At 53.5% G+C, this 13,128-nt stretch overlaps 1 protein-coding gene across 3 annotated transcripts in view; it reads right to left on the bottom strand.

Annotated features, from left to right (window-relative positions):
* The window catches only part of DDX31 (DEAD-box helicase 31), a 95,231-nt gene extending 83,376 nt beyond the window's left edge, over positions 1-11,855 (bottom strand). The window contains exons 1-7 of one of the 3 annotated variants that reach the window (XM_077307034.1): positions 11,532-11,855; positions 9,922-10,178; positions 8,108-8,183; positions 6,279-6,322; positions 5,398-5,468; positions 3,946-4,010; positions 362-406 (exon numbers count right to left, since the gene is read on the bottom strand). In XM_077307034.1, the coding sequence (XP_077163149.1) occupies positions 362-406; positions 3,946-4,010; positions 5,398-5,468; positions 6,279-6,322; positions 8,108-8,183; positions 9,922-10,178; positions 11,532-11,591 (618 nt within the window). In that variant the 5' untranslated portion in view covers positions 11,592-11,855. Of the gene's footprint in view, positions 1-361; positions 407-3,945; positions 4,011-5,397; positions 5,469-6,278; positions 6,323-8,107; positions 8,184-9,921; positions 10,179-10,723; positions 10,903-10,956; positions 11,348-11,531 lie in introns of those variants that run through there. The other 2 variants (XM_077307035.1, XM_077307036.1) reach the window with 2 other exon arrangements.
* Positions 11,856-13,128: the final 1,273 nt, after the last annotated feature.

Here is a 13,128-nt window from a genome sequence, read left to right as displayed (position 1 = left end):
ATGGAGGCCATCTAGTCCACCCCTGCTCAATGCAGGATCAGCCTCCAGCATCCAGGAGAAGGATCTCTCCAGCCGCTGCTTGAAGACAGCCAGTGAGGGGGAGCTCCCCACCTCCTCAGGCAGCCCATTCCACTGCTGAACTAGACCCATAGAATCCTAGAGTGGGAAGGGGCCACAAAGGCCATCTAGTCCACCCCCTGCTCAATGCAGGATCAGCCTCAAGCATCCAGGAGAAGGATCTGTCCATCTGCTGCTTGAAGATGGCCAGTAGTTGAAACTCCACATAGTTTCAACTACACTCATGTTCTAGAGGGAACAATGTTGTCAGGAACCAACCAAAAGCAAATCACCGGCAACTTACTTCTCGTGTCGGAACCAGGATGACAGCATAGGGCCCATCGCTGCGCTGCAGAAAGGAGGGAGAGGAAGGACGCCTGAGGGGCCCAGCCAGACTCAGCAGAACATCAACAAACCCAGCCCCAAGGGGAAGGCCATTCTTCATGGGCAATCCCTTTGGCTAACAACCATTGCCACATCTGCGATGTAAAAAGGTTTCTCACAGAAAAATGAATATCCATAGAATCATAGAACAACAGAGTGGGAAGGGACCTCCTGGGTCATCTAGTCCAACCCCCTGCACTATGCAGGACACTCCCAACCCTCTCGCTCATCCACTGTCACCTGCCACCCCCTTGAGCCTTCCCAAAATCAGCCTCTCCGTCAGAAGGCTCTCCAGCCTGTGTAAAAATCTCCAAAGATGGAGAACTCACCACCTCCCGAGGAAGCCTGTTCCACTGAGAACCCGCTCTAACTGTCAAGAACTTCTTCCAGATGTTTAGACGGATTTTTTTTGAATTAATTTCATCCCATTGGTTCTGGTCTGTCCCTCCGGGGCAAAAGAGAACAACTCTGCTCCATCCTCTATCTATATGGCACCCTTTTAAATACTTGAAGATGGTTACCAGATCCCCTCTCAGTCGTCTCCTCTCCAGGCTAAACAGACCAAGCTCCCCCAGCCTTTCTTCATACGTCTTGGTCTCCAAACCCCTCACAATCCTTGTTGCCCTCCTCTGGACACGTTCCAGTTTGTCTATATCCCTCTTCAATTGGGGTGACCAAAACTGAACACAGGATTCCAAGTGAGGCCGAACCAGAGCAGAGTACAGCGGTACCCTCACCTCCCATGATGTGGACACGATACTCTGTTTGATTCAACCCAAAATCCCATTTGCCTTTTTAGCCATTGAGTCACACTACTGAGTCACGTTCAATGTATGGTCTACTAAGACTCCTAGATCCTTTTCGCACATGCTACTGCCAAGACAAGTCTCCCCCATCTTATATTGGTGTATTTGGTTTTTCCTACCTAAATGCAAAACTTCACATTTGTCCCTATTGAACTTCATTTTATTCTGTTTAGCCCACTTCTCAAGCCTATCAAGATCATCCTGTATTCTGTTGCTGTCTTCAGTTGTGTTTGCTACCCCAGTTTGAGAGCCAGTTTGGTGTAGTGGTTAGGAGTGCGGACTTCTAATCTGGCATGCCGGGTTAGATTCTGCGCTCCCCCACATGCAACCAGCTGGGTGACCTTGGGCTCGCCACGGCACTGATAAAACTGTTCTGACCGGGCAGTGATATCAGGGCTCTCTCAGCCTCACCTTCCCCACAGGGTGTCTGTTGTGGGGAGAGGAAGGGAAGGCAATCGGAAGCTGCTTTGAGACTCCTTTGGGTAGAAAAAAGCGGCATCTAAGAACCAACTCTTCTTCTTCTTCTTCAGTAATCTCAGGGCTCTCTCAGCCTCACCCACCTCACAGGGTTTCTGTTGTGGGGAAAGGAAAGGGAAGGTGAATGGAAGCCGCTTTGAGACTCCTTCTTCTTCCAGTATCATCTGCAAATTTAACAAGTATCCCCTCTAATCCCTCATCCAGATCGTTTATAAATATGTTGAACAACACAGGCCCCAGGACAGATCCTTGGGGTTCTCCACTTGTCACTCTTCTCCAAGAAGATGCTAAACCATTAACAAGTACTCTCTGGGTACAATTTGTCAAACAGTTATTGATCCACCTGACAGAATTAGGATCCATACCGCATTTTACAAACTTGTGAACAAGAATATCATGCGGAACCTTATCAAAGGCTTTACTGAAATCCAGATAAACTATGTCCACGGCATTCCCCTGATCCAGCAAAGTAGTCACTTTCTCGAAAAAAGAGATAAGGTTGGTCTGACATTACTTGCGAAACCAATGCTGAGTCTTAGAAATCACAGCTCTCAGTTCCAGCTGCTCAAGGACTGAGTGTTGTTCCAAAGTTTTGCCAGCTACAGATGTCAAGCTGACGGGTCGATAGTTATCCGGATCCTCCTTTTTCCCTTTCTTGAAGATGGGGACAACGTGAACCTGGCTGATAATAAATCAGACCTCTGGCCCATCCAAGTTCTCTATTCAAGCCAGCTTGGTTAGCAGCAGTGGCCTCTAATCTGGAGAACTGGGTTTGATTCACTCCTCCCCATGCAGCAGCCAGTTGGGTGACTCTGGGCTAGGCACAGCTGTCTCAGAGCTCTCTCAGCCTCACCTCCCTCTCAAGGTGTCTGGTATGGGGAGAGGAAGGGTAAGATGCTTTGAGACTCTTTCAGGTAGTAAAAAATGGGGCACAAAACCCCAGTTCTTCATCTATTCAGACTGAAAGCGGCTCTCCAGGGCTCCTGGCAGATGTTTTGGGAATCCCCTACTACCTAGTAACTTTCAGCTGGAGATGCCAGGGATTGAACCTGGGACCGTCTGCATGGCAAGCACCGGCATTACTGCCGGGTCACAGTCCCCCAATCTCCCCAATGCGAAGCGACAAAATGGTGGCACAGGCCTCTGAGGCACTGTGGAATCTGGACAGCCCACCCCCCCAAGCAACATCAGTTAAATTTGACACTCTTTTTTTGGGGGGGGGGGGAAGCAGCAGCTACTCCTGTAGCTCAACCATTCTTCTAGCAAAAGAAAGTCATGGTTGGTGGCATATTTCAGGCTTACTGTAGAAGAAGGGGGTTGGGTTTTTATGCCCCACTTTTCACTACCCAAAGCAGTCTCCAAGCGGCTTCCATTCACCTTCCCTTCCTCTCCCCACAACAGACCCTGTGAGGAAGGTAAGGCTGAGAGAGCCTTGACATTAAGAAAAAGAAGAAGAGTTGTTTCTTTCTGCTTTTATGCTGCTTTTTTCTACCTGAAGGAGTCTCAAAGCGGCTTACATTCGCCTTCTCTTTCCTCTCCCCACAACAGACACCCTGTGAGGGAGGGGAGGCTGAGAGAGCCCTGAAATTACTGAAGAAGAAGAAGAAGAAGAAGAGTTGGTTCGTATCTGCTGCTTTTCTCTACCCAAAGAAGTTTGAAAGGGGATTCCAATCACCTTCCCTTTCTCCTCCCCACAACAGACACCCTGTGGGCGTTGCAGTTTCCCAGGCTTCTAATCCTGGGTGACTTCAATGTCCATGCGGACGGGCCCTCTTCAGGCTTAGGTGGGGACCTGGTGTCTTCCATGGCGACACTGGGGCTCTCGCAATTTGTTGCCGGGCCCACCCATCACGCCGGCCACACACTTGACTTGACTTTTGGTGCCAGGATAGAGGTGGATCTGGATGCAGCTCTGGCTGTGCCATGGTCTATGCCCTGGGGGCTCGACTCAAGATCCCACCCCCTCCCCAGGGAGGGAAGGCTGAGAGAGCCCTGATATTCCTGCTCGGTTAGAACAGCTCTATCAGTGCTGGGACTGGCCCAAGGTCCCCCACCCGGCTGCACGTGGAGGACTGGGGAATCAAACCCAGCTTAGAAGCTTCCACTCTTAACCACGACACCAGAGATGACAAAGGAACATGAAAGAATGAAAGGGAAGCCGTGTTGCTCAGATGTCACCCTTAGTTTTTAAGAGAGTAAAATTCCGTTTCAGGAGACCTACCTTGATTTTCGGCTGCACGCCTTGCAAAGACTGAATGAGTGGGATCCCGTAGGCAAGTGTTTTACCTTTAGAAGAGCAGAGAGAGAATGGAAGAACATTTTTTTGGACTTGTCTTTTAAAAATGGGAGACTTTGGATTTCAGATCTCCATCCCCATAACAGCCCGTGGAGAGAGGCATTTCCCCCACAGCTCTATGAAGATCAGCTGGGTCTGGGGCTTGGGAGGGGGGGGCGGGGACACTTTGCCTTCTGGATCTTTGGGGGCCCTCTCTGCCTTCCTGCAGGAGGGGCTGTGGATCCATGGAAAAGCAACTACACTGAACGGAGAAGGTCCTGGGTTCGGATCTCAGCAGCTCGAGCGGCAGGTGCCAGGAAAGGCCTTCCTCTGCTCCAGGCCCAGGAGTTGCACGAACTGTCAGCAGATGAACCCACCTGACCTCCACGTCCACCTGCCAAGGCCCCGTTTCAAGAACTGTGACTTAGCCCCCATTCTCTCTCTCTCTTCTCTTCTCTTTTTTTAAGAAAAGGAGGAACTAACATGTGGAATTCCCTGCTGCAGGAAACGAGGGTGGCTACAAGCACAGGCCGCGTCAAGAGGGGTGAGGAGACGTCCCTGGAGTGGCCCCAGTGGCCATCTGGAGCAAGGTCCCAAAGGGGCCATCGGTCACACGGTCTGTCTGGGGGGGGGGGGGCTCAGTCTACTTGCGCTTGGCCTGGATAGCCTGGGCTAGCCCAGTCCGATCTGATCTGGGAAGCTAAGCAGAGTCAGCCCTGGCCGGCCTTTGGAAGGGAGACCAGCACGACGTGGGGCAGGCAACGGCAAACCACCTCCCAACGTCTCTTGCCCGGCAGCCAAACAATCGTAGGGTCTCCTTGCTATATCACACTCGTGCCACACCATAAAGGCTTACAAGTTATGGGTAGCAGTTTTGTGCTGGGGGGGGGGCAGTGGGAGGAGTTCTGGCCCTGCTGGTGGACCTCCTGATGGCCCCAGGGTGACAAAGACCACTGGATGGGATGGGCCACTGGCCTGATCCAGCAGGGCTTCCCTGATGTCTGGAGCAGGGGCACTCTCTGCTCTTGGGGCTGGCGGGCAAGAGTGGGAGGGCTTCTGGCACTGCTGTGGACCTCCTGATGCTGGACAGACTGCAGGACTGGACTGGTCATGAGCTTGGTCCAACATGGCTTCACTTATGGTCCTGCTGGGGGACCATCTGATGGCCCCTGGGGTTAGGCCACAGTGTGACACAGGATGCTGGACTGAATGGGCCATTGGCCTGACCCAACAGGTCGTCTTTTCTGTCCTTATGAGGTGTGAAACACAGCCTGCAAGGCACTTAGCCAATCAAAAGGGGGACTGCTGCTGCTTCACGCCAGCCCCTCCCCCACTTCCCCTTCTGTCCCCCCCTCCCCCCCCCCCGCCAATGCGAGATCAGAGCAGCCGAAAGCTCACCGGAACCAGTCTGTGACCTCACCAGCGCATCTTTCCCTTGCATCAGTATGGGGATGGTCTGCCTCTGGACACTGTTTGGGGACAGGGCAGAGAAAGCAAACTCAGGAGGAGTCAAGTTATTCGGAGTCCACTCTTGCTTAGGCCTTTTTAAAACCCGGCTTATTGTGCAAGTGAGAAGAGTCCCTGAAAGGGCTGTGGCCAAAAAAAAGGTTGAGGACGGCTGCTTTAAAGCCTCCAATTTCTGGGGGAGCCTCAAAGCCAATTCCCCCAGCCCAAACACTCCCCTGCCTCAGGCTCCCCTCGGCCGCCTCAGAGCCTCCCTCCAGGCCAGCTCAAGGCCTCAACAGCCTGAGGGAGGAGCCATACCTCCTCCTGCCCTATCAAAGCCTCCGGTCCAGCAGTGTGTGCCACTGTGCCACAAGAAGGGCCACTCTCCTGCTGCGCTCACGGCTGGCGCACACAAGCCAAGGTTCCACCCAGCTCTGCCCCTGGAATTGCAGGGCAAGCACTTGTGCCGCAACTTTGAGGGAGACCTGGAGGAGGCAGATGCCCACCAGCAGCATTCTTCGACTCATCCGAGAGCCTTTGCTTCCGACGTCAGAGCAGAGCCGCCCACTACAGAGAGGGGCATGACTTGAGCTTACAGTCCATCGGGGGTTTCTGTGGGAAATGGGCTCACCCACGTCCATTTGGTTATCTCCGCACTCGTTTTACCTATTCCTTTAAGCCCCTGAGGAAGAAGGGCCAAACTGGCACTTGACCCCGATGTGCAGAACAGAGTTTCATTCCCGCATCTCACTGGTGAACACATCCAAACACGGGGATGTCAACCCACAGCCCTGCTTCACTCAGTCGAGTTTTGTGGACGGCAAAAGACTCACCTGGTCATGCTAGACATTCCTAAAACAGATGTTATCGTTGAAGCCTGATGGGGAAATAGAAGGACAGTGTTAGATGCGCGGGACTAGAATGAGCCGCCACAGGCAAGCAGCGCTAGCAAAGGCAACACCAAAAGCACATTATCTGTGGAAGGTGAATAAAGAAATAAATTTGGTGTCATGGTTAGGAGTGCGGACTTCTAATCTGGCATGCCGGGTTCGATTCTGCGCTCCCCCACATGCAGCCAGACCTTGGGCTCACCACGGCACTGATAAAACTGTTCTGACCGAGCAGTGATATCAGGGCTCTCTCAGCCTCACCCACCCCACATGGTGTCTGTTGTGGGGAGAGGAAAGGGAAGGCAACTGGAAGCCGCTTTGAGACTCCTTTAGGTAGAGAAAAGTGGCATATAAGAACCAACTCTTCTTCTTCAGTAATATAAGGGCTCTTTCAGCCTCCCCTCCCTCACAGGGTGTCTGTTGTGGGGAGAGGAAAGGGAAGGCGACTGTAAGCCGCTTTGAGCCTCCTTCTGGTAGAGAAAAGCGACATAGAAGAACCAACTCTTCTTCTTCTTCAGTAATTTCAGGGCTCTCTCAGCTTCACCTCCCTCACAAGGTGTCTGTTGTCGGGAGAGGAAGGGAAGGCGAATGGAAGCCGCTCTGAGCCTCCTTCAGGTAGAGAAAAGCGGCATCTAAGAACCAACTCTTCTTCTTCAGTAATCTCAGGGCTCTCTCAGCCTCACCTCCCTCACAGGGTGTCTGTTGTGGGGAGAGGAAAGGGAAGGCGAATGGAAGCCGCTCTGAGCCTCCTTCGGGTAGGGAAAAGCGGCATATAAGAACCAACTCTTCTTCTTCTTGTGGGATTTCACTAAGCCTGCTAGTGTGCGAAAACTGGCTGGGTGATTCATCATAAACGGAGATTCTCTAGACCCCCAAAAGCACCCCCAATGCACTGCCCATGGGCACCACTGTGTTCACCAACACCTTTTCAGGAGTCCACTTGGGAAGGGGAGGGGGGAGGTCTGGGTGTTTCCCAGCAAGGCTTCTGACGGACTACGAGGGAGATCTGACTGGCTTTGCAGGCCTTTTTAAATGCGGCTTTGGCAGGGGGGGGGGGCTGCCACCACAGCACGAGAACCTACACAGCGTGACTGAGGGTGAGCCCCGGTAATCATTCCGCAGCTGGCCTCGCCCCCTGCAGCCGCCATTTTGTTGCTGAGCCCACCAGACTGTGCCAGAATTCCAACTGGGCCCACACAGGCTCCAGAAGGTTGGGGACCCCTGCCCCAGACACTGCCCCAGCCCCCAAATTGTTAGTTGGTCCCTTTGTGCCCTATAAAGAAGAGCTGGGATTTTAAACCCCGCTTTTCACTACCCAAAGCAGCGTACAACACTTCCTCTCCCCGCAAAAGACACCCTGTGAGGCAGGATGGTCTGAAAGAGTCCTGAGGGAACAGCATCTGGTCCAAGGTCACCCAGCAGGCCTCCTGTGTCTCCAAGTGGCGTGCTCTTCCCCTCCCCACAACAGACACCCTGTGAGGGTAGGTGGGGCTGAGAGAGCTCTAACAGAACTGCTCTGAGAAAACAGTCATAAGAGAACTGTGACTGGCCCATAGTCACCCAGCTGGCAGCACGTGGAGGAGGAATCAAATCCTGTTTTCCAGATTAGTCTGCTGCTCTTAACTGCTATGCCAGGCTGTTTGTGTCAGTACTGCTGAGCACGGCTTGTGCAAGTGCTCTCATGTCACTCTTGACTTGCCTGCTAGAGATTTGGGACATTAATTTCACACTGAGAGCCAGATGTTGTACAGAGCGCCACAAAACTAACTCACCAAGTGGGGATGGAGGCCAATCTGATCAAAAGAATCTGAAGTGAAAACTCTTTCCTGCACTTGTTCCACCGAAGTCCTATAAAAAGAAGGTAAAAGTTACCAACAAGACAGTTTTAGAGAGGAGCAAACCAACTATGTCATTAGAAGGGGCGATATTATGGCTAAAGGTCACTTACTTTGGACACATCATGTGATCAAACTTGCTAGAAAAATCATTAATGCTCAGCATGGTCAGCAGCAAAAGGAAACGTGGTCGCCAAAGGATCTATTGGCTCAATACGATCAAAGCCAACACAGGGATGACCATGGACCAACTACAAGAGGCGGTCATTGACAGAGACACATGACGGAATCTTTCCTATAGAAACACCGAGGGTCGGACATGACTGAACGGATAACATCATCATCATAACCAATTTTTTTCTCCAGACAACTATTCAGCATTATGCCAAGGAGGGAAAGTTCTAGCACAGAGATTCCCAGCCAGAGTTTCCAGGGAACCCTGGGTTAAGCGAGAGCTCCCCAGCAGTTACACGGCCTTTCCCAGAAGTTTGGACGGATGCTGACATCACTAGACATGGCTGGAGCCCACTTCCCCTGTGGGCCTATGGACCTAGTCTCTGACCGTTTCCGCACGAGGCATCTGCCCCTGGACACCTTCTGGTTGCTGGAGGGCTTTAGAGCCCCCTCCACATGATGCCGCCTGCATCCCGAGGCTGTCCAGGGGTAGATTCCTTGCATTTTGCCCAGATTTACCTCAGGATGAGGGAAATCGCAGAAAGAGGATTTGCCACCTTTTATCTCACATAACATCAGTAAGCAACCAGTGAGCAACCAGGGGCAAGCCTATATGGAGGGGGAAAGGCGCAGTAGTCTCTGTACTGTTGTCCCGTCCTCGCACTTGCCCTCCTCTCATCATTTCCTGCCCCAAGTAATTTTTTCTTTAAAAAACATTACGAGCCACGTTGCAGCGTGACTGCAAAGCTACATTGTCAAAGGTAAAATAAAATCTTCTGCAAAGTGTCCAGTCTTTTTGGGATCAGGCAGGCAAAACACAGTCCTGTTTCTGTTTTCTGGAGGTGGGGGATGAGCTGGGAGGGGGCGGGTTGAAGCAGCCTTCTCCTGATCATCCAGGCATGTTTTAAAGCCTACCGTTTACACACAGGCACTCTTTGAGCTCCAGTTACCACATTCAACCTCTCACAAATCCACCCAGAGATAGTCCAAAACACCACGAATTTCCCCCCAAGAGGGGGGGGGGGGAATGCTGCGTTTGTGTTATGGCATTACTGCATAGCAACACAGAAGTATCTTTAAAAAAACAATAATAATTTCAGGACTCGGGGGAGGGGGGATAAAATGTCAGTCCACGAGAGAACTGCTATGCTGTGATTGGTGGCTTTCTGTGATTGACAAGCCAAGGAGCAAGGGAAGAAATACATTTTGCTTTCCCTTGCAGCTTCGTCATGAGGCAAAAAGTCGTGATGGAGCAGAGGGAAAACATTGGAGTGGTCCCCCATATGGAGGGCTGCAAACGCAAGGTTTTCCATCCCGCATTGGCAAGCAGGAGGCCACGGAAACAGTCTTTTCCTCCACAACAGAGATGGTAAATGATCGATCAATTGATTAGCTGCATCTTACTTCCAAGCCCACTTCTCTGAAGGGGCGTGCCACCACATCCGGGGGTCCTCACAGCCAGGGGATCCTCCATGGTCAAAAGGCTGCCGTATGGCAAGGAACGACCCTCCACTGTGTGGCTCGTATGCAGATGCTCAATAGCTATATTTCTAACAAAGCCTGATGGAGCACAATACCTCTGAAGGTCTGGGATCTCAGGGTTGTTTCTGAAGAGAGAGGACGTTTTCACCAGTGGACGGGTGCTGCCTGCACCGCTAACCTTCCCCCCCATCAAGGAGCTCTTGGGAGGAGACGTCGATGAGCCCAATCCCTTGATGCCCCCTGGAGGGTCCGTTGCCCATTTCTTGGTGGGGGGCGAAGACAAGTGTGCCTTTTGCTCAGGGGGCATGCCTTCCTCTGACCATCGAAATTTTCTTTTCTGAGCCTTAAGCTGCTGTAGAAGCAGAAGAGGAAAAGGAACCAATTCAGTGATACATGCCAGCACTGCCAAGGAAACGAAGGGGCAGGCAGGGCCGCAAGACATGCAAGGGGGGGAGTGTAAGAAGACACTGAATCTTTTGTGCTGAATTGTCAAGATCTGAAGATCTTCCTTGGCAAACAATAATAATAAAACCAGTTTCCTGGGGCTAAACAGGAGGTTCAGTGGCCCCCATTCAGTTCAATGGGATGGCATAAAAGCATTGCCATCTGGAAAGGGAGCCCCACAGACACATCACGGTCGGTCAACAGCACCTCCCTGCCCCGTGGCTTCATTCTGAAACAAGCCGTTCCCAGGGGATCCTGTTTAAAGGAAGGTGACCAGATTTTAACATTGGCAAAGCGGGACACCATTGACCGGGGGTGTTCTTGATTAAAAATATGGTCTATATGGAGCAACAAAAAGTTTCATAGAACACATAGAATGCAAAAATAATATTGTAATATATGTTTTTTAAATTTCAACCTAAGTGCAATTTGCCAGGTACCCCCAGATGTCACCTTAGTTTAAAGCCACCAGGTCTCCATGCACCCCGAGCTCCCACACGCATTGCGATGCTCCCCTTCCCTTCCCTTCCCGCTCCCTTGGGAGTGCAGCGCCTGCCAGGGGGTCTGGGCTCCAGCGGGCTCAGGGCCACTGCCGTCCGCAGAGGGGTCCCTCCTCCCAGTCTTCCTCTCTCGGCTTTCTTTCCGCCGCCCCTCTGCTTCAGCTGGGCGACCACATGAGCCCGCACCAAACGGCTTCCGACTGAGCCGGACCCGCAGCCCGTCGGGGTCAGCATCGTCCGCTCGGCCAGGCAGCAGCTCCCCAGGGGCCTCCGGAGAGTCTGCGCAGGGGCTGCTCGTCCGACCCTCCTGGCGGGGCCTGAGCCGGGGCCCGGGAGCAGCTGCAGGGGCCCCTCGGCCGCCGCGCCGCCTTCCCCGCTGGCCTCCCCAGACTCCCTCCCAGGGCGGCGGCAGGGCCCCTCCGGCACGTGCGGATTCGTGGGGGGAGCTGCCGGGGGACAACCGAGGAGCTCTGCTGGGCCAGCCGGTTCCTCCGGGCCGCCCCCTCCCAAGGGGCTCGTTCCCGCGGCTCCCCCCGCGCTGCACTAAGGAAGGGCTCCCCTCTGCCCCGGCCCCGCTTCCTCGGGCCCACCCCCCACCCGGTGTGTTTCCTAAAGCCGGCCTCCTCGCGAGGGGAGGGGGGAGGGAGGAGGGCGCCTCCCGGGCGCCTCCCGGGCACCCCCCCCCCGCTTACGCACTCAGCCCCTCTCGCGCTGGATTTATATCCCGCTGCTCCGCGCGGCAAGGCGCGCTCGGGGCCTACCTGCTCGGGCCGGCCCTTGGGCGGCGGACGCGGCGGCAGCAGCTCCCCCCCGGCAGCCATCCCTCCGCTCGGCTCGGCCCGGCCCGGCTGCGCTGGGGAGGCGGCCACGTGCGGGAGCGGAAGGACCCGGCCGGGCGGGCAGAGGCGGCCGCGCAGATCCCCGCCCCGCGCCCGAGGGAGGGAGGAGGAGGGGCCCTGGGGGAGCACCGGCCCCTCGGCCGACTCCCAAGCAGCCCTCCTCGCGGGGAGGACTCGTCCCGACCGAGGGTGCCACCTCCGCGCTGGAGGCCCGGGAGGCCGCCCAAGCAGCCCTCCTTTCCGGGCCCGCAGTCTGGAAGTGAGCTGGAATGCCAGGGCGTCCCCAGGCCCCACCTAGAGGCTGGCATCCCTGTTTCCAGATGGGCAGCAGTTCTCCACTGCTGCGGAGGTTTTGAATATCGCCTCCTACTCGATCCTTAACTGGCGATGCCCAGGATTGAACCCCGGACCTTCCGTGTGCCAAGCAGATGCTCTTCCACTGAGCTTAAGGTTCTGTCCCAAAGAGATCCCCTTTAATCCTTCATTCTTCCTCCCTTGCAGGCTAGTCATTCTTGGTGGGCTGCTCAAAGGATGCCTGTCTTCTTACAAAGCTGAACGTGTGGATCTCGCCACTACAGGATATGGTGTTGGTGGTTAAGCCCAAAGAAATGGCTTTAGAGTAGCAATCCCCAACCTGTGGGCCACGGACCACATGTGGTCCGTCAACTAATTGGAGGTGGGCCGCAAAGGACGCCTTCTCCCCCCCCCTTTACAACACACTTTGGGTGTCCTTGTCTCCCATCACTCCCAGATGGGACTATCTCGTGGCAGAGAAACAAGCTCAGGGTTCCCATTGATTTGTCATTGTCATGAGTTAAAATTTCCATGAAAATAAAATGTTCCTTATGTTCATTGTTGTGGCGTGTCTGTATCTTATTTTGAAGGGATGTTTAAACATTACCATAGCGATCAGAGAGCGTCAGGGCAGTGGTTGAGAGTAGAGGAGTAAACTACCCCCCCCCCAACGGGCCTCAGTAAAATTATCAAGCGTTGAGTGGTCCCTGGTGATGATAAGGTTGGGGACCGCTGCTTTAGAGGGATCTGGACAGATTCATGGAGAATGCGCCCATCTCCAGTGGTTATGCCATGAGCGAACCTAGAGGGCAGAGTACTGCTGAAGACACATTGCTTGGGGGGGGGAGTAATGGGGAGTGCCCTGCTTTACCCGGGGCATATTTGCTGTTGAACCCAGATAGCTCCATAGCCTGCCTAATCCAGCCTGCAGAGCTGCCTAATCAAGAGCTCGCAAAGCGATTCACTTAAGAAATTCTTTGCCAGAGGACATTGTACTGAGTTGAAGAAGGAGGTCTGAACTGAAATCGCTGCACACTCTCCACGCTGACCTTAACCTGATCACACTCTGTCAGCCCACCTCACAGTTCTGTTGCAAGAATCAGAAGTGAGGGGCAAGCCTATGTATGTATTTGTTCAGTGTACTTTGTTCCATATAGTGTGACTTTTTCATAAAGCCTCTCAGCCAATTATACCGTGCAAGCTATTACTGTTGACAGGAAAAATG

The sequence above is a fragment of the Paroedura picta genome, chromosome 12, assembly GCF_049243985.1.
Source record: "Paroedura picta isolate Pp20150507F chromosome 12, Ppicta_v3.0, whole genome shotgun sequence".
Taxonomy (NCBI): domain Eukaryota; kingdom Metazoa; phylum Chordata; class Lepidosauria; order Squamata; family Gekkonidae; genus Paroedura; species Paroedura picta.
This window is presented reverse-complemented; position numbering and strand designations above follow the sequence as displayed.